Below are 23449 nucleotides of genomic sequence, written 5' to 3' on the forward strand. Positions count from 1 at the left end.
GCCGCGCTGAGGGGCGCTGGGCGGTCGGTGCCGCAGCGACGCGGCTCGGCTTGCTGGCGGCAGTGCTTCAGTCTAAAAGAAAGGAAGGCGGCCTCATGCGGTGTGAAATGGGACATAACCTCTTTCTTCCCCCCAAATATCGGCTAAACCACAGAGCTTTGAGCCACCTAACGCAGCGCGCTCACGGCGCGTTATTCCTGTCTCAGTCACGTCCCTCCCGGGGACGGAACGGTTCTCGGGCGCTCAGGTTCCCGCACGGCGGGTAACGGACGGCCGTTAGCGGACCAAGAACGAGGAGAGGCGGCGCGCTGCCTTCATCCTTTGCAGCAGAAACGTGAAGGTGACCCCAAGGCGGCGTGAACCGCCTCAGACTGCGCAGAACCGGCGCCACGGTGCTCAGCTGCGGCCCGGAGCTCGACAGCAAAGGCGGAGCTGCGGCCTCAGAACCGCTGGGTGTCACAGGAGCCCTCACACCAAACGGGCAGCACTGCCGACCCGCCGCGCCCCCTGCCCGGTAACCACAGACTTTACACGCAGCCTCCGGGCTTCACGTGACGCGCGCGCTGCCCCGCGTCACCCCATTGGCCAGCAGCGTCACCCCATTGGCCGGCGGCGCCCCCGGACGCCCCGCCCCCCGGCAGCCCGGCGGTCGGCAGGGCGGCGGCGGCGGCGATGTCGGGGCCTAACGGTGATCCGCACGTGACGCTGGGCCCCGCCGGGCGGGACGGCGGCGACGAGGACGGGGACGGCTTCGGGGAGGAAGGTGCGTGCGGGCAGCGCGGCCCTCCGTGCTCACCGGAACCCCCGTGCCGACGGGTCCGCTGCGGTTCCCCTGGCGGGGCGGGGCTGTCGTAGGAGGCCCGGGGGAGAACGGGCGCTGGGCTCAGCGGGGGCCAAACCCGGCCTCGAGGCTGCGGTCGCTGCTCAGCGTCAACCCTGCGGGGATCTGTGCTGTGGGTCTCCATGAAGCTGTTATCTGTTTCGCAGTTAGCTGGGGCTGCCTGCTGGAGCTGTGGGCATTGCTTGGGTGAGCTGAGCTGAGGCCGTGGATCGCTTTCCCTGACCTCAAATATGAAACATTATTTCTAGCCACGTTTCTTGTCAGAGGAGTAAGCGGCGTGATTGCTGTGCTCGCAGCCAATATCTCTTGGTTAAACTTCCATACAAATACACCAGGGTAGCAACCGAGTGGGACAAAGATGGGCTGAGTGATTTTGGTGCAGCCCCCACATCACCCATAGGAGTGAAATGAGCACCTCCTCCTCATCCCTCAGCGCTGTGCCGTGCCTGGCTCGATGCCCTCTCAAAGGAGAGAGCCAGCATGTGGTGCTGTCTCCCAATCCCCTACCCACCATCCTCACTGAGTTCAGCCCCTGCCTCCCTGCACTCTGCCAGCCCGTGCTACTTCGGGAAGGAGCACAGCACTGCTCTGCCTGGGCCCTCCAATACATCATGGGGATTAACAGTGCTGATCCACACCACTGTGAAATGCCATTGTACTGAAGCTAACGCTCGAAACAGATTCTTTAAATACAACATTAACTAGGAAAGCTATCAGAATTGTTTTGAATTAGTTTGGTTTTAACTCACATTACCCAAAGTCTTAACGGTGCACAAAAACACTGTAGTTGGACTCGGTGCTTCACACCTCCCTTGGAAAGGGTGTGGGCACAGTAACGGCTGTGCTGCATTGGTAATCTGAACCCAGGAAGGCATTCGTGAGTCACTTCGCAGCCTGGGAGCCTTAGACACATAATTCACAGAGTGTAAATGCTTGGACACACTGCTAGAATGCCTGCATCCTCATCAGGAAAGCTGATCCCTAAGGCAGCTCTAAATGCTGACTTGCCCTTGGGATTTGGCCCTGTTGATACTTGCACCACTGCATACTGGTGATCAGCCCAAGGTCAGCTATTTACATGGGTGACCAAAGGCTTTCAGGCTGCCCAAAATGAGTGTGTTGCCCCCAGGTAACTTGCCTTAGATCTTGTTACCAGTTCTCCAGCTTCCCATTGGTCTCACTTGACAAGTGAATTCAATACCTGCAGCATTCTGTTGCATTTTACTTTACCCACATGGTGGCAGGTAAGAGACAACCAAAATGCTGTGGGCATGTTCTCCAAGAGCATTCACTGCCTTCACTGACTTGCATTGAACAACCTCTTATTTCTCTTGCTTTTAGAATATGCAGCAATAAACTCCATGCTGGACCAGATCAGCTCCTGCTTGGATCACCTGGAAGAGAAGAACGATCACCTCCATGCCTGCCTGAAGGAACTGCTGGAGTCAAACCGCCAGACCCGCCTGGAGTTCCAGCAGCAGAGCGAGCAGCACAGCATGGGAGCTGACGTGCAGGGGCCACAGCCTCCTGTCTAGTGCACTGGCCACAAACTTGATTGCTAAGGGGACATTTACTGGTCACTGTTCATCAAAAATTGAAGAGTTACCTCCTCCCCGTTACATAATCCTTCCTGTGGCAGTGCCCAGCCCTTCACCTCCATGTTCTGATTTCCTTAGCTGTGTGATAGGTGCACTCAAGTGGGTGTAGGAGACGTGGCTCTCTTTGCTTCCAGCATTAATGCAAGCATGGCCACGTAACGTGGCTGAAGTGGTTGCAGAAAGCCTCAGGCTGTGCAGGTTGTTTGCAAGGAAGCTCTCTTCACAAAGTAGAAGAATGATCATGGTGTTTTGTACTGCTGACTCCAGCTGAGCAGTGCTACAGCTCCTGCCCCTTCCCTCACTAAGCACGCTAGGCAGGGCTTGTCCTGACTCCAGGCTTTCTCTGGCACCTCTGGTCACAGACTTGGAGGAGGGGGTCCACAGATCATCTGCTGACTTGAAACCACAGCTTCCCCATTATTCACATTCACTGTAAGTATTACAGGTAGTCCCAAATCACTGGACTTCTCTGTTCCATTCCAGGCAGATAAGATGAGCTACAAGGTGATGATTTTGACTAAGAATCAGAAGCCACCTAACTCCTTGAGCTGCCATTAAGGACTCAGGCTTAGAGAGGCAGAGCATCCTGGTTTGCCCCAGTGAATTGGTGACCGTTTGGTGCTCTGCCTGCCACGGGATGAGAGCAGAGCCCTCCCTGTATATTTTAACAGGAGTAATCATGAGCATTCTGGTTTGAAACTTTGTGAACTCAGGTTGGCCTGGTGCCAGCACTGTGAAGCAAATCTGAACTATTCTACTTCTGTAGAGTTAAAGGAGTTTTTTTGAAAGTTGAAGAAGTTATAAGAAATCTGTTTTATTAAAATCAGTTGAAACAAAATTTGTTCCTGAGAGTCTCCACTATGAGAACAGACTGTATTAAGCCTTATGGTATTAACAGATGAGCAAGATGCACGTTGTTGCCTAGCTTAGGACACAGTAGTGGTCCGAGTGTGCATCTTTGAAAGAAAACCATTCGGAAGAGCAGAATTGGGCACAGTCTCCCAAGAAACAAACTTCTCTGCCTTAGAAGGAAGCAGAGGGGAACTACGTGGTATTCGTAGTGGAAGAAAATGGGAAAAAATGTCTGCATCCATCTACTTCATGAACCATATCCCCTATGAAAAAGAAAAATAATCACATTACATTCTTCTTTCAAGTTCAACAATCAAAGCAGTCTTTCCACATGATTGCAGCATCCAAACTATACAAGTAATAATCAACACCATCCCATATTAGACACGCTAAAGCCAGGCTTATTTTATTCTTAAAATAAAAACAGCAGTAAAGTTGAAGGTTTTTGCTCTATTAAAAGACTCCGAAAATAAACATTTCCAGCAAATATGGTGTGTAAAGGGCTCTCTCTCCCTTTAAGGCCACTCTATCTGGGTTTGCGCCTAGAAGAGCGTCTGCACCCAGCAGAGGTAAGACTGGCAGTCTCACTTTTGGCAAGGGAGGAGGGCTCTGCTGCTGCCTCCTGGCTTACGTTTGATGCCTCTTTCTGTCCCAACCCCCCTCCGCTCCCTGGATCCTGGCAGTGCTCTGTGCCTTCCCCTTGCCTGGCTGCATTGGCTTCCTCCTCCTCATACACAGCGTGTCCCAGCAACTCCCCTGCGGCGCTGCTCTCTTCGGGGAGCGGGCAAGTGGCAGTGGATTTGCTCTCCTGTAGGCTTTCTTCTACAACCATGATTTCACACACATCAGTCATGCTGGCTAGGCTTTTGCTCTCTGCTACAGAGGTGGCCAGCTTGCCCTTACCCTCTGGAGACCTCAGAGCTTGTTCTTGCAGTGCTGACAGCTCTGTACCCTCCTTGTCTAGCCCATGATTGGCATTCATCTTCTTGCTGCTATCTTCTGTTGTAGCAGGAGGCTGTTCCTGATCATCTAGCAATTGGGAGCTGGAGCCCTGGGAATGCAAAGGAGCCTCCGGACAGGCAGCAGTGGCACGATGCCTTGCTACCTTGTATCTCTGCAAACACAAACAAACCACTGTGAGCGACAAGTCCAGCCAGATGCCGGCACTGCAGCGAGCAGCAGCTGGTCCAGAAAACCTGTACAAAAATAATGGTGAGTGACAGCTAGACTCTGCAAGAGCACAACCTGCCTGAGCCGGTCTCCTGGCCTGGCTGCAGAGGCTTTCAAGCAGGGAAAGGGCAGCTCCTGTGAGAAAAAGCAGCAATATTAAAAATGTAATTACTTAGTGCTGAGTGAGTGCGTGGCACACCTGTGGCTCCCGAGACAAAAATCCCGTCTGGTAACTGTTGATCTCAGTCAGACTGAGGACTGCATAGATACAACAGTACAAGGACAGCTCTTAATCCAGCTGCCGCCAGCACCTAACAGTGGACAAGCACTCTGGATACATGAGGCTGTGCCCTGCCTTTACCTGGAGAGGAGTGGTTTAATGTTTAACAGCCACAGCAAGACTTGAGTTGAAAGCTTAAGATTTTTCATTCTGCTGACACAATCTGTGCAAAGCTGCTGGCAGGAATACTAAGAGATCTCCAGTATCCCCATCTTAAAAGGTGCTGAGGTTATCTCCAGAATAAAGGTGAGCACACGTCCAATAAAATGACTCGTTTACACCAGCTACCATGATAAACCAGTAGAGGTCTGTAAGGAAATTAAAATGGCCACCAGGCATTTTTTCAAGACTGGATTTCAGAAAAACAGTGATGCTACATCACTAACATGCAGCAGGAATCTGCTCTTTGAAGACCCAGACGCAGTATGAAGTCAGAGAATGACACAAGCAGTTCCACAGCAGTTCCCTTTACCACCACGTCCCTTTCATCCTTCTGCCAAAAGGTGCCTTGGACTGGCACTAGCATTAGACTTCACAATTGTACACAATTATTTTGGGCACTCTGGCTTTCACCATTGTCTAAGCAGTGCTACTGCAGTCTGCAGCGTGGAATTAGAGCACACCAGACAGCTTTACATCTGACTTCAGTACATCATCACAGGCTCGTTCTTTCCCCATTCTCAAATACTGGGATATGTGCAATATTGTAACGCACTGGAGCAAAGTCAGTGAACCAAGTAATAACAGTGCAGCCAAATTCAACCAGGCACAAGTGTGCCAGTTTGTTTTCACAGTGAAGCTGTGAACTGCCTCACCAGCACACAGTTCTCTGCTTTGAAATCCTCTGAGAGTCTATTCTGATGAAAATACTCTAAAATTGGAAATGATTTCATTCTGATTGTGACACAGCCAAGCAGAATAGCTGTTAGCCTGCAGATATTTAAGGTTGGATTTCTGCCACAAATAATTCCTCTAAGTCACTCCAGTGTCCATTTGAAGAGTATCTGATTTCAGCTTTTAAATGGGCCAGAAAGAAGGTATACACACTGCTGCTGCAGTTTCACTCCATGCTGATCTAAAATAAGCAAGGAAAGCTGCAAGGCCAATTCCTTCGTTCCAGAAATGACGAGCTGCAGGAGAGGATGAGCAACCCTCAAAGAACAGCTGCTTCTCCTGCTATTTGCCATTCCAAATCCACAGCTCCTAAGTGCTGGCTTCTGCAGCAACCCCAACCCTTGCTGAAGGACACAGTGGTTGATTGGGAACAATTAACCTGTCTGAAAGATGAGCAGGAAAACTCTAAAATGCAACAAGGCTGGATCTATGGTCAGGAAACACGTTTTGTGTGCTGGCAGGTAACAAAGTCAGCATGGGAGCCTCCCCTCTTTCCAGGGTGAAGGAGTACTGCTCTCCTACATGGGCAGCGGTAAGCAAAGGAGAGGGCAGAGACAGTGCAAACCCTGCACACCCAGCTCAAGGTGCTAAGCCAGGCCCTCACCCCTAGCAAGCCAACAAGGACAGAACGATGGAGACAAATTCCAAGACAGCCTAGCAGGGAAAGTTTCTGAATATGAAGCAACAAGGGGCAATGCTGCTTCTTCAGGTGAAACCAGTACAGCAAAAGAACAGCAACAGCTGGCAGAGATTTATGCTAAGGAGTTTCTAGGAAAGCACTGCAGACAGAACGACTGACTTCATTTGCAGGCTGACCCTGGGGACCAAACGGACTCTTTCAGCTCGTAGCTTCCGTATCTCAGAGCACTGTTGTCACATTTCCAATATCTGATTTTACCAGGCTCCTTCGTGGATGAATCACACCTGAAATGTTGGCTAAAGGAGCTGTTCCTGCGCTCACTGTTGTACTGCATGGAAAGATGCATAAGCACCAGCTCTCTTTAAAAAGAATAGCCTCTTTCTGTTTTGCTCTTTCCCATTTTGACCCACCTGTAATCTGTCTAACAAAGAAAAGAAGCTTAGGCTAAACAGCAGACTCTACAGGCTCAGCAAACAGATCAGACACTCTGAGGAAGACTTCCAACCAGAAACGGGCAACAAGATGACAGTAGCAGTAGCTGGGAAGCAGGACTGGACTGATTTTGGATCTAAGGGGGTGATGGGAGACAAGCACGGAGCACATCAGGAGAAAGCTGTGACACAACGGACACCAAGGGTGATGGAAATGAACTGAAGACGAGACAACTAACGTGGCGGATTCACTGAAGAGACACGCACAGGGGTAGTAACAAATGCCAGGCCATGCAATCGCCAAAGGGTCTAACCTGAAAGTTCTCAAAATGCATCAGGGACTTGCAGTGTGCGAGCCGGGCAGCAGAGTCGCTATGGTAGAATTTGTGACACAGCCTGCAGAGGTAACCTGCGACGGGGACCAGAAAATCCAGGCCTGTGAAACGGGAGGGGAAGGGAAATCACAGATCACATTGAATGGAACTCAAAATAATGAAAGTATGTTAAAAGGGAAGTTAAACAAGGGAAGGAGGAAAGAAGGAAGGAAATTGGAAAGCTTTGCTTCTGTTAATGAGGGGTTTGCAAGATGACTTGCTGAATATCTTGTCTTACCATGGGATGGCTGTGCGCTTGATATTCAGAGAGAAATCTGGCTGCCAGAGCAAAGAAACTACATATAGCATTAAGGGGGAAAAAAAGAAAGGAATACAATGGAAAACTACAGAGAACATGTGATCTAATGTAATGGGATCAAACCAAGCAGAAGACAGCAGGCGCGCAAGAGGAACACGCAGAGAACATTCACAGCATGAATCATTATTCCATCTGCCACACGATAGTGGAAGGTTACAGCGATATGGAAGATTGGTGTAAGCAGCACTCTCCTTGGGCACAAAACAGCCTCTGCAGAGCTGCCCTCTGCACAGTACAAGTGGCCATCAGAGGTCTGAAGTCAGAATCACTCACAAGGTGGGGACAAGAGGGAGCCATCTGGAGGCAACACTGCCCACCAGCCCAGCAACGAGTCTGAATAACCACTAAGTAGAACGTGGGGGTTTTGAAGCAGAGGAAACATGCACAGTTTGGGCTCTGGCAGAGAGCTTGATGCCATCAGTACTGTTCAGTATTTCCACGTAAGCTGCATTTCTGCTGGAAAGTGTTCTCATCAATAAGCTTTTAGGCTCCATTTTTCCAGAGCATCCCTCATTTTCTGCCTAGTTTCTTCAGTACTCCTATCCCATTTGCTCTGTTTCCTGCCTTGGTAAGATATCTGGCTCTCGCCATTTCTTCCTCAAAGACAAAGGCAGCTGACAAACATCCACCACATCCCTTATCATTAGCTTAGAGAACAACCTGGCCCCTTCTCCACACAGCAGTGACCTGCAACGGTCTGATGCAGATGCTGAAGCAATACAGCCAAAGAATTTGTAACAGCAGCAGACAGAGACCATCCTCTCTTACGGCACGCAGCCGGAGAAGGTTCTGTGGGCCTTAGTGCTTCTGGGTTTGCTTACCATAGGCTGTATCTGGGCAATACTTCTCACTTCCTTTGTAATCCTCCAAAGACACTTCCTTCAGCCCACTCTGGAAACCAAAAGAGCATTAGTGCCTAGCATATCTATGTCAATTCCCTTCCCTTTTTCTGGTAAACTTTGAAGTAAAACAGAGGATTCGTGTACCAGAGATGGAGTTGCATAACATCTGGCTAGTGCCAGATACCCAATGTCAGAAGCCACTTCATGGCAAGGGTTAAAAGCATCCCTTACATTCTAAGCCTGAAGTAGTTTAGCTGTGTACCTCCTCTTGGTAACAGCTCTGTACTGGGAAAATGGTATTTATCGAGATAAATCTCTGCCCATTTGCCACGAGACCAAGCTGCTGCTGGGCTATTAAAGAGACTACGTCAATGTCTTTGATAAGAAATTTGTTCCCCTTGAAAAAAACACTGCTTATGCTCCTCACAACAAGGTAATGTTTGAAAATACCAGTAGGAGCTGTAACACAGTAAAAATACCCTTCTGCATCCACACAGTGTTTGATTCTCTTTTGCGCTGTCCTGTGCTCTAGAAGAACTCCAGGGCCCTCCCCCTCCTGCTGCAGGGTGGCACTAGACCCTAAACCCTGAGCTCAAGCAGACAAGAACCAAACTCACACAAGCCCACAGCAGATTCTCAGACAGATCAGTCCTCATTTGCATGGCATACCTGCTTGGCAGCAGAATCCTCATTCTCTACCAGCACTACATCAAGGTCTTCTCCCTCACCAGTTCCCTCCTCTTCTTCCTCCTCCTCTTCCTCCTCTTCATCATCTTCAAAACAGCCAACAGCATCCACTGTGATCAACTCCTCTGAATCTTCTGGGCTGCCCAATTCCTTCTCTCCCAGTCTCACCTGACGGGTACAGAAAAGAAAGATCAACTCTGCACTCTCCATCTAAACACAGAAGACCCCAGGCTCTCAACAGACCGCATCTTGCAGTAGATGGGACTGCAAGAGAGGCACGAAGCTATCTTGCTTGCACACACACCCACATCCTGTCCCTTTTCCACACAATTTCTCTTAAAACAGGGTTTGAAGAACTGCATGCCTTCCCTTAATCCCTGCAGTAGTCAGGGAAGCTGAAAGCTAAAGAGATCTGCAATGTAGCTGCTTCCAGCGCTGGGTGGCTCTCTACTCTGGCAGCATTACCTCTTTGGCTTTCTGTTTATGCTCAGGAGACTTCATATGCTCCACAAACTTGCGGGGGGTCTTGAAATGGCGGCTGCAGACAGTGCAGAAAGGACGAAGTGAGCGTTTGGCCAGCTGAAGAGAGAGGAGAAGACCAGTCAGCCTCAAAAGGCACCACTCTGAAGAAGTACAGCTTAAACTTGGGTGAAACAGTTACAGTCCTGTGTCTAAAACAGGCAAACCACAAAAGAAGTCTTATTTTCAGGAGAAAGGGATCACTTATCTTATCTGTGGAAACAATGGAAAATGTGCATGACAAAACAAATGTGTTTTATAAAAGGTTTTCTAGCAATTTTTCCCCAGGACCCAAATACACACACAGTAAATACAGTGGCCTGCCTAAACTTTAACTCAAAAACTTAAAGGCTGCCCACCAATTCCTCCATTCCGTTGGTTAGGTAAATACAGTAGACCATGCTTATTTAGAAAGTTGAGAATTAAACCAGAGTTTCTTCAGGCCATAACATGACAGCTGGAAGTCCAGCCTTATACCAGTGACCAAAGGCAGCAGGCAGCATGGCAGTGCCTCAGTGAGAGCGCTACCAGCCTCGTGCATCTCTCCAATCACCTTTCTCTTGCTGCTTGGGGAAGTAGGAGATGCTGAACAAACTCAATCCCCACCAAAGGTCAGTGCAAAGGAGAAATCTGTGCTGTGGTTATTACCTTGTGTTCTTGGGTCCTGCGATGTTTGATCAGATCCCCTGTGAAGTGTATCTGACACGTGTTACACCACCGCTGCTGGGTCTCTCTGAAGTGACAGCAGAAGCATCTGTAAGCCATAACTTTTTACATTCCCCATAGAACACTGCATGTGCAATTTGTTTCAGCATTATTTTCCTCAATATCACTAACTTTACTTGCTTGGATTTATCTTTTCCATTTTCCAGCCCCTTACATAGGGAACATAGCTCATGCTGACAGAAAGGCACCAGTTAAAACAACTCTCCAGTTTGATCTACCGGATTAAGAGCTGCACACCAGGTCAAAGTTCACAACACTATCTTTTATCAGGAAGGAAGATGCCAGAAGCAGCCTAAGGCTCAGAAACAAGAGGGATTTTGTACATTATCCTGGAGCACAGGGGCACCTTGGTGCACTGAAGAGTTTTGGAACTCACGTAGATCCCTGCTGAGATCATGTTTGCTACCTCAGACCAACACTCACCCATCTTTCTCCGCCAGCAACTTCTGCTCCTTCACCATAGGCAGTAGTGAAACAAAACAAACATTGCTCATGTGCTGAATCTCCCCAAGTCGCTGCTGGTGCTGAATTCCAGCCATGTGGGCTTGGAAATTCTAAGAAAAGGTTCAGAGAAAGATCCATTTAAAGATATTCAAAATACAGAATAATAGGCATGAGCTACGCTTTCCATTCTCTTAAATGCTGTATAACAATGAAATGGTATAAAAGCTTAAGACCACAGCTGCCTGGGGATCCACCCACACTTGTTCTCAGGTTGCTTGCCAGCTCCTCAGAAGGGTTTGCTTTATCTGCATGCTTGTCATTGTTTTTTTAATGCTTCTCTGGCTAACAAGTCTTGTGATGCACCTCCCCGTGGCAGCTGGCCTCCAATTCACTTCTCTTGACCATCCATCCCAGTCAGACCTGTGGATTTGTACCTGCTGATTGCAGCAGTTGGTCTTGCAGATGTAACAGTAGAATTTAAGGGCTGATTCAGGGTTGGAATCAGCTGTGCCCATCTCGCAGGTCCACTGCCCTGGTTTCAGAGCTGTTGTACTGATAGCTCTGCTCTCGCTGCTCTGCTGGATAGTCACTTTCAGTGAACCTCCAGAGCTCAACACCTGCCGGAGAAGGAATCGAGGTTAAGTCAAAACTCTAAGTACAAGAGACTAAAAATAAATACTTGCATTTTAGACGTGCCCTGAGCTCTCTACCCCTTAAGAAAGTGCACTTAAGCTGGAATCCACAGGAAATTGATCAGACTCTCACAATACACTTCTTCTCCCAGCACTGCTAGATCGGAAATCCCCGTGTCGCAGTACCAGGCCTAGCAGTACAAATGGTCAGCCTCAGTACTGTGTATGATCCACTTACTGAAGATAAACATTGTTTGGTTCCTTGGTAAGGGCCACTATCAGCTCATGCTTCCCTGCAGAATAAAAGGAAGCTCAGAATCACATCTGACAGAGGAAGAAGCTCCTACAAGGGCGGGATGACACATTTAATCACATCACCAAGCCACAAATGTCTCCAGCAAAGGAAACTTGAGTCCGATTCATACTATGGGTTAATCTTTATCTGTTTTTGCAGATTTAAACAACGAAAGATCTGGTTTGACATGCAGCACGTGGGCAAGATATTTCATGTAGAAGGCTCTCAGGTTGCTAGCTTCACCCATGTCTCACTTTGTCCAAAATACCTTTCAGAAGCACAGACTCCCACTATCTGCTCATGTCTGCTGCAATGGCAAGTTCCATAGCAGCTGCACATCTGCTACCATCACCCCATATTTTTTACATCTACTCTTCAGCAACAAAAGGTGTGTTTTTAGCAGTGTCCCTTTAATACAGATATTTGTTAATGGTTCTTTCAGTTCATCTTTCCATCTTTCCATCTGAGTACTGAGCTCTTAGCAGACCCAACATCCACAAGCAGGCAGCAGCAGTGAGGTACAGCTAGCAGAGGCACAGAAGCAGCAAGTCAGAGCAGACTGCACAATAATTGCAGACATATTATGCCTTATTGCTAGGGACAACAGCTTACAGCAGGAGACAGAGCTCCAGACGTGGGTGCCATCTGGTTCCCAGTGGCAACGGGCATCTCTGGGATGGAGTGGGAGGTTTTATGTTCTGTACCACCCCAGCCTGCATGGAACAGCATCTACTCACCTCAGGAGCCTTCGGTTCCTCAGAGAATTTCCTCTCTTTAGAGAGACTTTCAGCTGCGTACTGCTTTACATTATTTGTACCTAGGGACAGAGAGTCACTTCAGCTGCCTTAAATCAAAATAGCAATGAGAAAAAAACGAAAAACAAAGCAGCAGGTGAATGAAGTCAGGGAGCTTTCCTCACAATGCTGCTGGCCATAAGCCCAGCTTACAAACCTGTTTCCAAGTAAGCTCTGTTAAAGGGGAAACTCTTCTCATCATTTGCATTTGCTAGGCAACAGCAACAGCTTTCAGGGGACTATGTTTGGATTTGGTTCCTACATCTTCTCCTCCTTTCCCCACCCTTTATGTGGGGGAGGACATTTCTGAAGACTCACAGGATCTAGAGATGCTGAATGCTAAATGCAGCTCAGGCAAGGAATATAAAAATACAAATCATGGTGCCCAGGAACTCACCATCAGCTTGGACGTGGGTGCTCAACTCTTCCTTGCTGCCTGCTGCATTCTCTAAAGCAGACTCTTCAGTCACACTTAAAAGATATCAAGAAAACAGCCTTATTTGCAGTGTTACAGACCAAGAGATTCAGAAGACAGGCATAGGCAATCTAGGCTATCAAATTCTCCACTAAATCCCCCAAATCAGAAAGCTACTGGATGTGTATTGCAGGCATGGATTCAGCAAAAATGACATGAAAACAATGGAGAATGGCATTCTAGAACAGATTCAGAAGCAGCAGCCAAATAATCTGGACAGGAAAGTTAGAACTGATTCTCTGAATCACTGCCCTGTTCTGCATGAGGCCTGCAGGGAAATAAGCTCATACAGGAAATATTCTTAGCAAGAGCTCTGAGAGCTCATTCCTTTCCTGATTGGCGACCTGCAGGGAAGCTGCAGTATCTGGACATCACTCCAGGTTGCTATGTGCATGAGGGGACAGAGACCCGTTAGAACTGAACAGTTTCTCAATTATATTTCACAGGGATTTCATCATAACTGCCTGCTCTATTTGTTTCAATAGTGTTTAACTCCAGAGTCCCTACAGCTCTGCTTTTGGGGGGAGTGGAGCTCTACGAGACACACGTCAAACAATTTTGCTTTGTTTGCTTTGGTGCTACTGATCTGCTAAGGAGAAAAAAGACCCTGAGGAGATCACTGAGGAAAAACAAAAGCTGACTTGCAGAGGGCACAGAGCATACTTTACAACACCTTTCTCTACCCTCTGTTTTCCCAAAAGGTAACACTTTCACCACGGTTTGAATGAATGCCTTCTTTTTCAGGCCAGCCCAATGCCCCACCTGCCAGCATCCTTCTGCCCACAGGGAGCAGCACGTTCTGCACAGAAACAATCCAGACTGTGCAGGTACTGAATCCTGCGATCAAAATACACAAGCATCAATCTGATAAATTATGTGGTAAGTGATAATGTAACTGGGTTACACAGCTATAAATACGCAGCAGAGCTTGGGCAGTGCAAGCATGAAGAAAACAAGAGTGGCTGGCATTAACATTATTTGTCAAGTACTGCCAGCAGGCTCAATGCTCACCACACGCAGATGGTGCCAGCACTCCAGGGCAAGGGTTTGCAGCTTAAACTGAAAGTCTAGGGAGCAATCTAGGGGTGCAAAAGCCATTGCAAGCAGGAGCCAAGAAGGAAATGGTGTTATATGGATACTTGTCAGGCCGTGCTAGAAGAAATGGGTGTTCAAGGAGGATTTGAAGATGAGTGCTTTCCACACTGGAATGAGGATGCTGTTCCAGGCATACAGATGGCACATATGAGAAAAAGCAGAAGTGGGAAAAACCTGAAGCGAAGGAGGAGGCTGGTATTCCTGGCCAATGGAAAATGAAATGATGAAACAAGAAATAAAAGTGTGGCACGAAGTGGGGGAGACCTATCCTCATCTGTGAAAGGCAACATTACAACAGTAAGCTGTTCTTCTCAGAGACCCATCATCTGCTCATAAAAAGTAAACAAACCCTTCAAAAAAGCTAAGGAGTCACATATCCCAGCTCAATACCAGCCATAAGACACCAATCAAATCTGGCCCTCCTCAGCTGCTGCTTTGGAAAGGACGTTCCCACAAGCAGGTTTGCTGCAATGAGATCTGCCATTCCTCAGATCTGATACTTTTATTGCGTGTAACAGGACATTGATTAATATCTACTAAATATTAATGTAATTAAAATTAAATTAACTTCATCAAACAGATTAACAAAACATGCTCAAAAGCCTCTGACTTAGCCCAAACTGAATTTATTCACTTTCTTGCTGGTTCACAGTCCATAACTCACAACGGTCTCTGCTCACATAATATTTATCACCCTTTAATGTTTTACACCATGAAACTAACATCAAAACATCAAAATGATCGTGGAATATTCTCCCTGAAGCTAACTATTAATCTCTAATCTACAGATGGGAAACCAGAGAGGTGAAGAAACTTGTCCAGAAGCACGCAGTGAATTGTTAACAGGGAAGATCAGAGGACCCAGGAGCCCTGACTCACAGTCATTAACATATGTTGGAGTATTCTCAAATCAGTGCCTCCAGAAATCTTTATTCACTCCTTCCTGTTCTCCCCCTGCAGCAGTGAGAGTTCTGGAAGAGGTGCAGCACTGTGCAGATGGCACGAGGAGCTCTGCTAGGTGCCTTCCCACTAGATGGCAATGCAGCCTTGTCTACTTCTTGCACCCTCTGGAATGCAGGGACTGCCAAGACAGGCCTGCAATGGCCAGCTTGCCCTGCAGATAATAGGATTGCTTTTGTTTATTTTTCACCAACACACAGGGGTACTGGCAAGAGGATCTCTGCAGAAGGGATGCAGAACTCGACACTCCTGAATGTAGGCTTGAATACTATGGAGCACAGATTCCCTTCTCTTTCCATTCTTCAAAAAAACCCCTGTGTTCTCTTACTCCTGCTGTAACCTAACACATCCCAAGGCCTTTCCTCTCTGCTGATACCTGGCTGCTCATTTCCCTTTACTGCACTTAGGCAAGAAAACTAAGAGAAATAGCTCAGAACAGTAAAGCTTTCTCTGCTTCTTAGGAGAATCCTGGCAGGAGAACACAGGAGCAAGCATTACTTTGTTGCACGCTTGCATAACAGGTATCTTCTATTTTTCATTCCTATCCTCGTGCCACCTTTAACAGAGACCCCTGCAAACACAGCTCAGTAAGCATCCCCACATTTCCTGAGTTGTTCACGATCCTTTGAAATACCTCCTAAATGCCAGACATCAGGCCAGTACATTGCAGGAAAATGCAATTAGACAATAATGCTAAAGCCAGTAACTGTTTCAATACCACATTCAATAAATACCTCTTCAGTCTTTTTGCTGCAGGCTCAGTGTTCAACATAGATTCTGCTGGAGTTCTTGGTTCTGCAGGACACAGAAGATCTCCTTAGCAAAGCAGACCATGCCACCCTAAGCAGGTCCCAGTAAATGGCCAATGCCTATAAAACTATTTTACAGCAAATAAAAATACACATTTGCTTATTCCGAACTTGAGGACTGTAGTGATAAGGTTGAATAGTAAAATAAATTAATCATGACCTAAGAGATTTGAATTTTACTGCAGATGTGATTGTAAGAGCTGGGCTTCAGTAAGAAATCTATGCTTGTGTCTACTAAATGAGTCTTTGTCCTACACCAAGGTGACAAGAGCACAGACCATGCAACATTAACCAGGTGACATGGCCATCAGACAATAACCAGCAGGTAATTTTCTCCACCACAAACACACTGGCCACAACCTCACCATGTGCCTGCGTTCTTAGGGTATGCACTTTTCAATCACAATACAGAAGTGGGGATATTCTATGGGATTCAGTGCCAGTGTTTATTCTGACAACTGGAGCACTCGCTTAAGTCAACTCTTCCTCAGCCTTTTGATTGCAACTGTTCTGTTTCAGGTGTTTGACTGTGAGACATTCAGTTCAGCACAGTCAAGGCCATGTGGAAGCCTGAATTTCAAACCAGTTGTATTTTGTTTCCATCATCTTACAAGAAGCTCATTGGCAGGGTGCCTTCAGAGAGCCTTCCATGCAAGGGATATGGGGCAAGCTCATAAACACCAAAAATATACTTTTTACCTGGGTATTTTAAAAGCACCACAAGCAGAGGGCTGTGACAGTTAATTTTGGTATTTACAGTTAGGGTAAGACTACAGCTGTCTCCAGCCTTTGCTGCAGGAATAGCCTAGAGGAGTTCATAGTCTAGAAGCGTTTGTTTCACTATAGGCTCACTCTTACCTGTGGACAGGGAGTTGTTCTGCTCTGACCCTGCTCGCAGTTCCCCTCTAAATTCTATTTTCTCATCACCATGCATGTGAGATGAAGAACCTGCATCCAGCTCCCGCTTCCTGTCAGGGAGCCTCTGGAAGTCCTGCAACAGGCAGAGAGTCTCAGGAGAAGGCACAGCCCAAGTGTGGAAGCCTGCCTTATCCAGCACATCTTTCTGACAAAGCAGATATGCAAATGCTAATCTAAGAGGAGGGAACACTGATCAATTCATCTGAGAACCATTTTCAGGACACAAAACGGGTCTTAATAGTGGAAGGGGGGAATGTTTGGTTTCTGAAACATTCTCCAGAACATTAAGAATTAAATTTTACGAAATCCATATGAACAGATATGACCCTTATCTTTAAAAAGGGAAAAAAGCAGCCCCAAAAGGCAGAGTTACATATCCATGACAGTAGCAAGTTTTTTGAGATCAACAAGCAGCTCTGAGAGGCTAAATGGGTAAAAAGTCTGGCCTCTGAAGAGCAAAGCTTTTTCTTATGGTCATTACTTTGAAGATACTAATTCTGAAGGTTCCTTTTCTTTTAGATTTAAACAGTTCTGCTATGACAAAACATCTGTCCTGATGCAGACAAGAAATCTTTGCATCCTAAATGTAAATGCAGACAACAAGAACCTTAGGGATGGACTTGTTTCTCCATTTCTTTGCCAACAGCACGGTGCAAACTGATTTTTCATTGTAAGGCTCTCTCCTTTCTCTTTGCTCTTCACCTACAATCCAGCCAACTGCTCTAAGTGCCAAAGCAGCACTGAACTCCAGAACGGCGCGAAGCTCTGAGCTCACCTTGCGGAACATCCGGTTCTGCCGCTGGAAGGGAAGGTTGGGGAAACCCAGACGAGTGGGCTTTAATGAGACCCCGACAGGGGGAGGCCCTAGGAGGGAATGCCTCGTAGCCTGAGGGAAAAACTGCTGCAGTGCTGGGGCTGTCATGTTAAATCCACGCAGGTTTCCTACAATGCAAACACAGCGCATCAGCGTGCAAAGGAGAGAGAAAAAGGAGAGAGAAAACCCCACACACAGCAGGGGAAGGGAAGGGCGCATCCACACAAGGCAGCCTCCTTCCCCAGTGCTGTACGACTGCTCTGTGCTTTACCCTTTTTAGCCCCCATTGAACGAGTTGATGTGATAGCAGCTACTGCTATATATTGAGCCACATAATTATAATTGTCCCTGCAGGCTAAGATCATTAGAGCAATTATCTGATCTGAGCACACTAGTATTTGCATTTGCAACAAAGCAAGGTATCGTTTTACAGAATTTCTCAGTAAAAAACAAAAATTCATCCCACGTTTGTGCAGCTGGCAGCTCACACCATGGCTTGGCTGCTGTTTAACATGGGCCAGCAACAGCATTTCATCAAAAGCAACACCAGACTTTTCAAAGAGGAGATTTCAGTCTTCTCTGCCATCCAGTTATCGTACAAGCTCTATGTGTCAACCTGAACTCAGACACTTGAGAAGCTGCCATTTCCAATTATAATGCTCTGCTTTCTGAACAGCTCTTCTCAGCATCCACAGGCTACTAAGTCTCAAGAGTTCCTAATGAAGCTGGTCCATACTGACCCCATTTCAGAGGTGAGGGAATGGAAGATGTCTCAGCCACTCCCTCAGATTCTGACCACCATTCTGGGAACCTGCACTTACACTGCGATTTTTTACTTCTCACTTGAATTACTGCATACTCCGATTGTTTAACAGCTGTTAAAACAAGCCAGAGAAGTTTGCAGATGGACACACAAAATTTGAAGTCAAGCGACACTGCTGAAAACCTGGAACACAACAGGAAGCATTCCCTCATGTCTGTCTTCAGAACTAACCTCATCTCTTACTACTTAGCATAAATGATCTCTTACTGCAAAAACACGTAGCAGTCTTTAGAAAGAAAATAACCTATAAGGCAAGAAATCATCTCCTGCTCTTGCTTTACTTCTTTTAAAGAATCGTAAATATATTTCAACTGAAGTATTTATTTTTCCCTATTCCTACTGCTGAAGCCATGTACAATGAATTATTCATCCCCGTGTCTCCCAGGTTCAGAACTACTAAAGCATCAGATATTCTTACATGTAACCCTAAGCTGAAATGACAAAAATAAATAAATCAGATCCCTAAGAAGGGCCACACTGAACACATCTGTACTACACGTCACCCACAGCTAGCTGGTGCAGTCACTGAAAGAGAAGGCAGAACTCAACTCAGCATGTAGAGCTGAAAAGAGAGAGGAACAACACGAAATCAAAGAGCTGCCGTGCGCTCATTAATAAACCTTCTCCTGTTTTCATATCTCATTTGCCTGAGGTCTTTGGCATGCTAATTAGGTACAACTTCTCAATAAGAGATTTTACTTTAGAGAAAAGGCCAGGCTATGCAAACACCAATGTGTTTGAAAGGAGAACGACTGGCTCCTCAGACTTCCTTTCCTCTGCCACAAACACACACTTCAATCTGGATCTATATTCAGAGTATGATTTGTTTTTTATTACTGTGAGTTTCCCCGCAACCTGACAAAGATCTACAGAGAGCCACTGGAGTCACTAGAGAGCCCTCTACTAAATGGGCAAGAGAACAAAAGGCGAGGTAACAATATGCAGAAGAAATCTATTGTCTACACATATGGGCACAATTCACACATAAGACAAAAATCCAAGGCATTCCTCTAAAGCAGGCACTTTAAAACTATCCCAGGTACTGATCCTCTGTGTTGAAAGCAGCTGTCAGTTGAAGATATTAGGGAAAAAGCTACGTTTTCACATCCTTATGTTACCAATGCTATTATTCAGGCAGCTTCATAAATTTGTTTTGAAAATGCACCAAAAAATCGACTTGTGGAAACGTAATGATGGAAAAGCAGTGACAGTACACTTCATACAGATGGCAGTCATTTCAGGGAATCAAAACTTCACACAACAATTGAACCCTAAATCACTTTTCACCACAATGTACTTTATTTGTCTGCACTCACTAAGCCTGGACAAGCACCTACTTCTGCAAACAAGTTTAGCACGTACGTAACAGTCAGTGAAATAAAGTCCCCCAAATGAGACAAGCAGATTTAGGAAAAAAACAACCCAACTATTTTTCTAAATATATTGATGAAAAATACACTTTCCACCAATTCTATGAGAAAATCCTTTTCCAATGCACGTATTTTGTATTGTTCTGGTAGCTTCTAGTGCTATCCTCAATTGTGAGCATTAAGGCACGTGGGATTTTCATCATGTGAAGAACTTTCATAATGTGTAACACGAACAGATTTGAAGGGGAAGAAGACAACAAACCAAAATGCCAAATGCAAGGACTGCAACGGTTAAGGAAGAAACAGCCATATTTTGGTTTCAACCCATGAAGAGTGATTAAATAACTGCAGTAAGCGTCTCCCATAACGACAGTACCTTGCATCTGCTGCATGAGTAAGGCCCGCTGAAGCATAGGATTGGCATTGAGTAGGGATGGTTGATTTGCTGCCCGTAAGCTCAGCATCTGTTGCTGTTGTGGTGGCGGCGGCGGCGGCGGCAAACCACTGGAAAAGAAGGTATTACTCATAAGAATCCAATCAAAACCATACCCCCAATTTTCAGCAAGTAGAAGAGTCGAGATGCTCATATACATGCATGAAAAGACACCGTACACCAACGCTGTATCTTCTTTCTTCCACTCTCCTGGAATTTCCAGAGCTGACAGATTGTCTATCAAGAAATTTGAGGTCAGAGAGAACTCCTTAGCACCAAGCCCACACAGAGCTGTCAAAAAAAGACAGCCCAGGAGCTGACTGCAGCTCTACAGCATTATGCAGCAGGTCTCCAGTCGAGACCAGTGATCTAGATCAGCAGCTACATTTAACAACCACAAAAGTTTGGAAAAACAGGGAGTTTTCAGCAGCTTAAAGAACGTTTCCCAAAACCTTCACCTCCCACATCGAACCAGACAGGTCATAATTGTAAATGGTGCCCCCTAACTGCAAGAACAGGGCGATAAAACGAAGCACAGCCTTCGCATTTAAAACGCGAGGAGGAAGAATCGTGCTGAAAAGGACTCTCAGGTCCCAAGGAGGGTGGAGCAGGCAGGAGACAAAAGTCTGAGGGAAGCGGCAGGCATTTCTCCAGGCAATCATTTCTGCAGGCAATAGCAAGGTCAGGGCCTCCTCTAAAAATGACTGCTGACACAGCTAAATCTGCATGGGCTGGAAAGAGGTACAAACATGGATCAAAATAACCATGTTGACAAAAAAAAAAATAAATAACAACCTCTTAACAGATTTTACAGCAGCGAATCCTCACGTCTGCTGTGTTGGATTGTTCCAGACTGAGAGCTAAGAAATTTATGCTGGAAAAATCATACTTTGAGAGGTACCTGAGCTCTCCATGCTACTTCTCAGTCAGCCTCATTTTGGCATGGTAAGGGTTTTAGAGATTTAAAAAAAAAAAAAAAAAGATTGAGAGAGATGAATACTTCCAGAACAGAAAGATTCCCTCATTTTCCTCAAAATCATACGCTTTGTGAAGCTGTTTCTGAAACTTGTTAAATCAGAAAATTTGCATTTCTCTTGAAATCACACCCTATTGCTGTGAATTTCTACAGCAGAAGGCTTCACAGGGCCCAGTGACTGCAATTAAACCCATCATTTCAGAGCATTTTTATGAGTTCAATAAATCTCAGCTCATCGGGGACAACCGCTCCATCGGAAACAGCTGTTTTCTCCCTTGTAGATTTTGTAGGAAACCCTGCTTATTTGCTTCTTCGTTTCTGGCAGACACCATTTGTTGTTTTTATTTATTTATTTATTTTTTAAAGGCCATCTCCCAGTCACTCAGCCCCAGCCCCAGCTGTGGTACCACAGCACAGATCAGTTGTACGGCGTGCAATGACCCCATCCTGGCCAGGAGATGGGGGGGGAGGGATGGATAGCAGGGAATAGGAAATAAAGAAAACAGAAGTTGAGTCCGTGTAACATAAACGTTAAAATAAAAAAATACAACAGCGAAGGCCCTGTTTAACACGGCTCAACCACGGGTGTATTTCTGAGAAAAAAAGGGCATTTTCCATTATCCAGGGACCCCGCCAACCCCTCACCCCACCGCAGGCGGGGAAGGAAGGAGCGGAGCCGAGGGGAGGCTGCCTGCAGCATCCCTTCATCCCTTCGCTCTGCCCCGTGCCGTTCCAGCGCCTCAGGGCCGGCTCGCACTGCCAGCACCCCGCGGCGCGGCCTCCCCACAGCGGCCCGCCGCCCCTCATCGCCCCCAAAGCTCCGGACCTCCGTCCGACCCCCCCCCGCCCCCGCCCGCCGTCCCCCGCTCCCCTTCGTCGCCTTCCCCGCCGGGGGAGGGCAGGCACGGAGCCGGGCTTCGGCCGGAGGCGGAAAAGAGCGGCTCCCTCGGGACAGGCCCGCGATCCCCGGCCTCGCGTAGCGGCGCTTACCGGCCTCCCTGCTGCGCCGGGGGGTGGTGGTGCTGCTGCTGGAGGAGGTGCTGGAGCTGCAGCAGCTGCTGCTGGAACTGCTGCTGGTTGAACATGGCTGGGGAGCTCCGAACGGGGCGAGCCTGACACGAAACGCGGCGGTGAGAGGGAGGCGGCGGCGCGGCTCAGCCCAGCGGCCATGGAGCGGGGGAGCCGCCGCCGCCCATTCATTCACCGAGCCGATCCCCCCTTTCCGCCTCCTCCTCCTTCCCCCCGGGGTCATCGCAAGCGGCAGCCCGCGGAGGAGGTTTCCAAACCCCACCTCCTAAAACCCGCTCCCACCCTCCCCTTCCTTCCCCTGCCCGCCGGCACTCACATCGCGCCCCGCGGCTCTCACCGCTCCCGGCCGCCCGCCTCCATCTTCCCCCGGCGGGCGCCCGCCCGGCCCCGCTCCCCGGGCACGAGCAGCTCCTTCTGGAGGGCTGGAGGACCCAGCCGCACCCGCCCGCGCCCTCTGCTCCGGGAGAGCGGCCCTGCACGGCGCGCATCACCCCCGCAGCCTCCTCCCGCACCGCCCCCGTTTCTCGTCCCTTGCACACAGGAGCGGGGTGTCCCGTCCCTCGGGAGGCCCGGGAGGGGATGGGCACCATCTGTCCGGGGCTGGGGCAGGGGGAATTGATAACCGGCTGAAGGGAGGGAGCAGATGGTGTCCAACCGCGTTAGTTTTCTGGTTTTTGTCTTTTTAAATGGGCCAAGAGAATCCTTGGTCTCTGAAAACGAGGAAAAAAATCCCCAAACAACAGCCCCTGGCCATTTGCTGTGGTCACATCTTGACGAGGCCGCCACGAGACAAACAGCCACCTTTTTCTGCCCAAGGAGGCTGTGGATGCCCCACCCTGGAGGCATTCAAGGCTGGATGTGGCTCTGGGCAGCCTGGTCTGCTGGTTGGTGACCCTGCACATAGCAGAGGGTTGGAACTGATGGTCACTGTGGTCCTTTCCAACCCAGGCCATTCTATGACTCTATGATTTTGCAGCGCTGCTCTGCACTGCACGTAGGCTGAGATGACTTTTCTAGCAGGTCCATCCACCTGTGTTTTATTTATTTATTTTCACAAGAGTTCCCACAAAACCATCTCTCCGGCACTTGTTTTCTGTGAGCAGGGATTTAATTTTAAGCATGTCTAATGCACGTGGTCTCTGTGTGAAAAAATACTGCACTGTCATTCCTTATATTATGCCTACTAAGGGTAAAAACACATTTCTGCTCTTTGCCATTCCAGAGAATCCATCCTGAAATAATTTACTTTATAAATAGCCTTATTATCCACACCAATAAAGACTGCTTGACTCACTAAAGGCCCCAGGATTGATTGTTAGGTGAAAATACTGTAAGCTGAACACAACTCCTGGTGATATACTGTTAGCACTGACAGTTTGCAACGCAACCACGTGTTGATTTTTCCTTTG

General features: G+C 47.6%; 2 protein-coding genes across 6 annotated transcripts; one reads left to right on the forward strand and one right to left on the reverse strand.

Annotated features, from left to right (window-relative positions):
* The first annotated feature begins 656 nt into the window (after nt 1-656).
* Nucleotides 657-3778, forward strand: BBLN (bublin coiled coil protein). Its single transcript, XM_042878974.1, has 2 exons — nt 657-763; nt 2183-3778. The coding sequence occupies exons 1-2, from the start codon at nt 673-675 to the stop codon at nt 2374-2376; spliced, it is 285 nt and encodes a 94-aa protein (XP_042734908.1). The 5' UTR covers nt 657-672; the 3' UTR covers nt 2377-3778.
* On the reverse strand, nt 3234-22424 carry CIZ1 (CDKN1A interacting zinc finger protein 1). 5 transcript variants are annotated; one of them, XM_042878973.1, is made up of 17 exons: nt 22357-22424; nt 22002-22123; nt 19979-20106; nt 17371-17537; nt 16536-16668; nt 15603-15663; nt 12736-12809; nt 12282-12361; nt 11052-11234; nt 10597-10727; nt 10096-10180; nt 9394-9507; nt 8911-9096; nt 8221-8290; nt 7021-7142; nt 3996-4405; nt 3234-3554 (listed from the first exon to the last, which is right to left on the reverse strand). In XM_042878973.1, the coding sequence occupies exons 2-17, from the start codon at nt 22094-22096 to the stop codon at nt 3539-3541; spliced, it is 2055 nt and encodes a 684-aa protein (XP_042734907.1). In that variant the 5' UTR covers nt 22097-22123; nt 22357-22424; the 3' UTR covers nt 3234-3538. The 5 variants fall into 5 exon arrangements, with proteins under 5 accessions (XP_042734907.1, XP_042734906.1, XP_042734903.1 ...); XM_042878972.1 differs by lacking the exon at nt 3234-3554 and having other exon boundaries at nt 3672-4113; nt 4195-4405; XM_042878969.1 differs by lacking the exon at nt 3234-3554 and having other exon boundaries at nt 3672-4405.
* Nucleotides 22425-23449: the final 1025 nt, after the last annotated feature.

This window comes from Lagopus leucura, unplaced genomic scaffold, assembly GCF_019238085.1.
Source record: "Lagopus leucura isolate 7727_CA_CO unplaced genomic scaffold, USGS_WTPT01 Super-Scaffold_100022, whole genome shotgun sequence".
In the NCBI taxonomy this organism is placed as follows: Eukaryota; Metazoa; Chordata; class Aves; order Galliformes; family Phasianidae; genus Lagopus; species Lagopus leucura.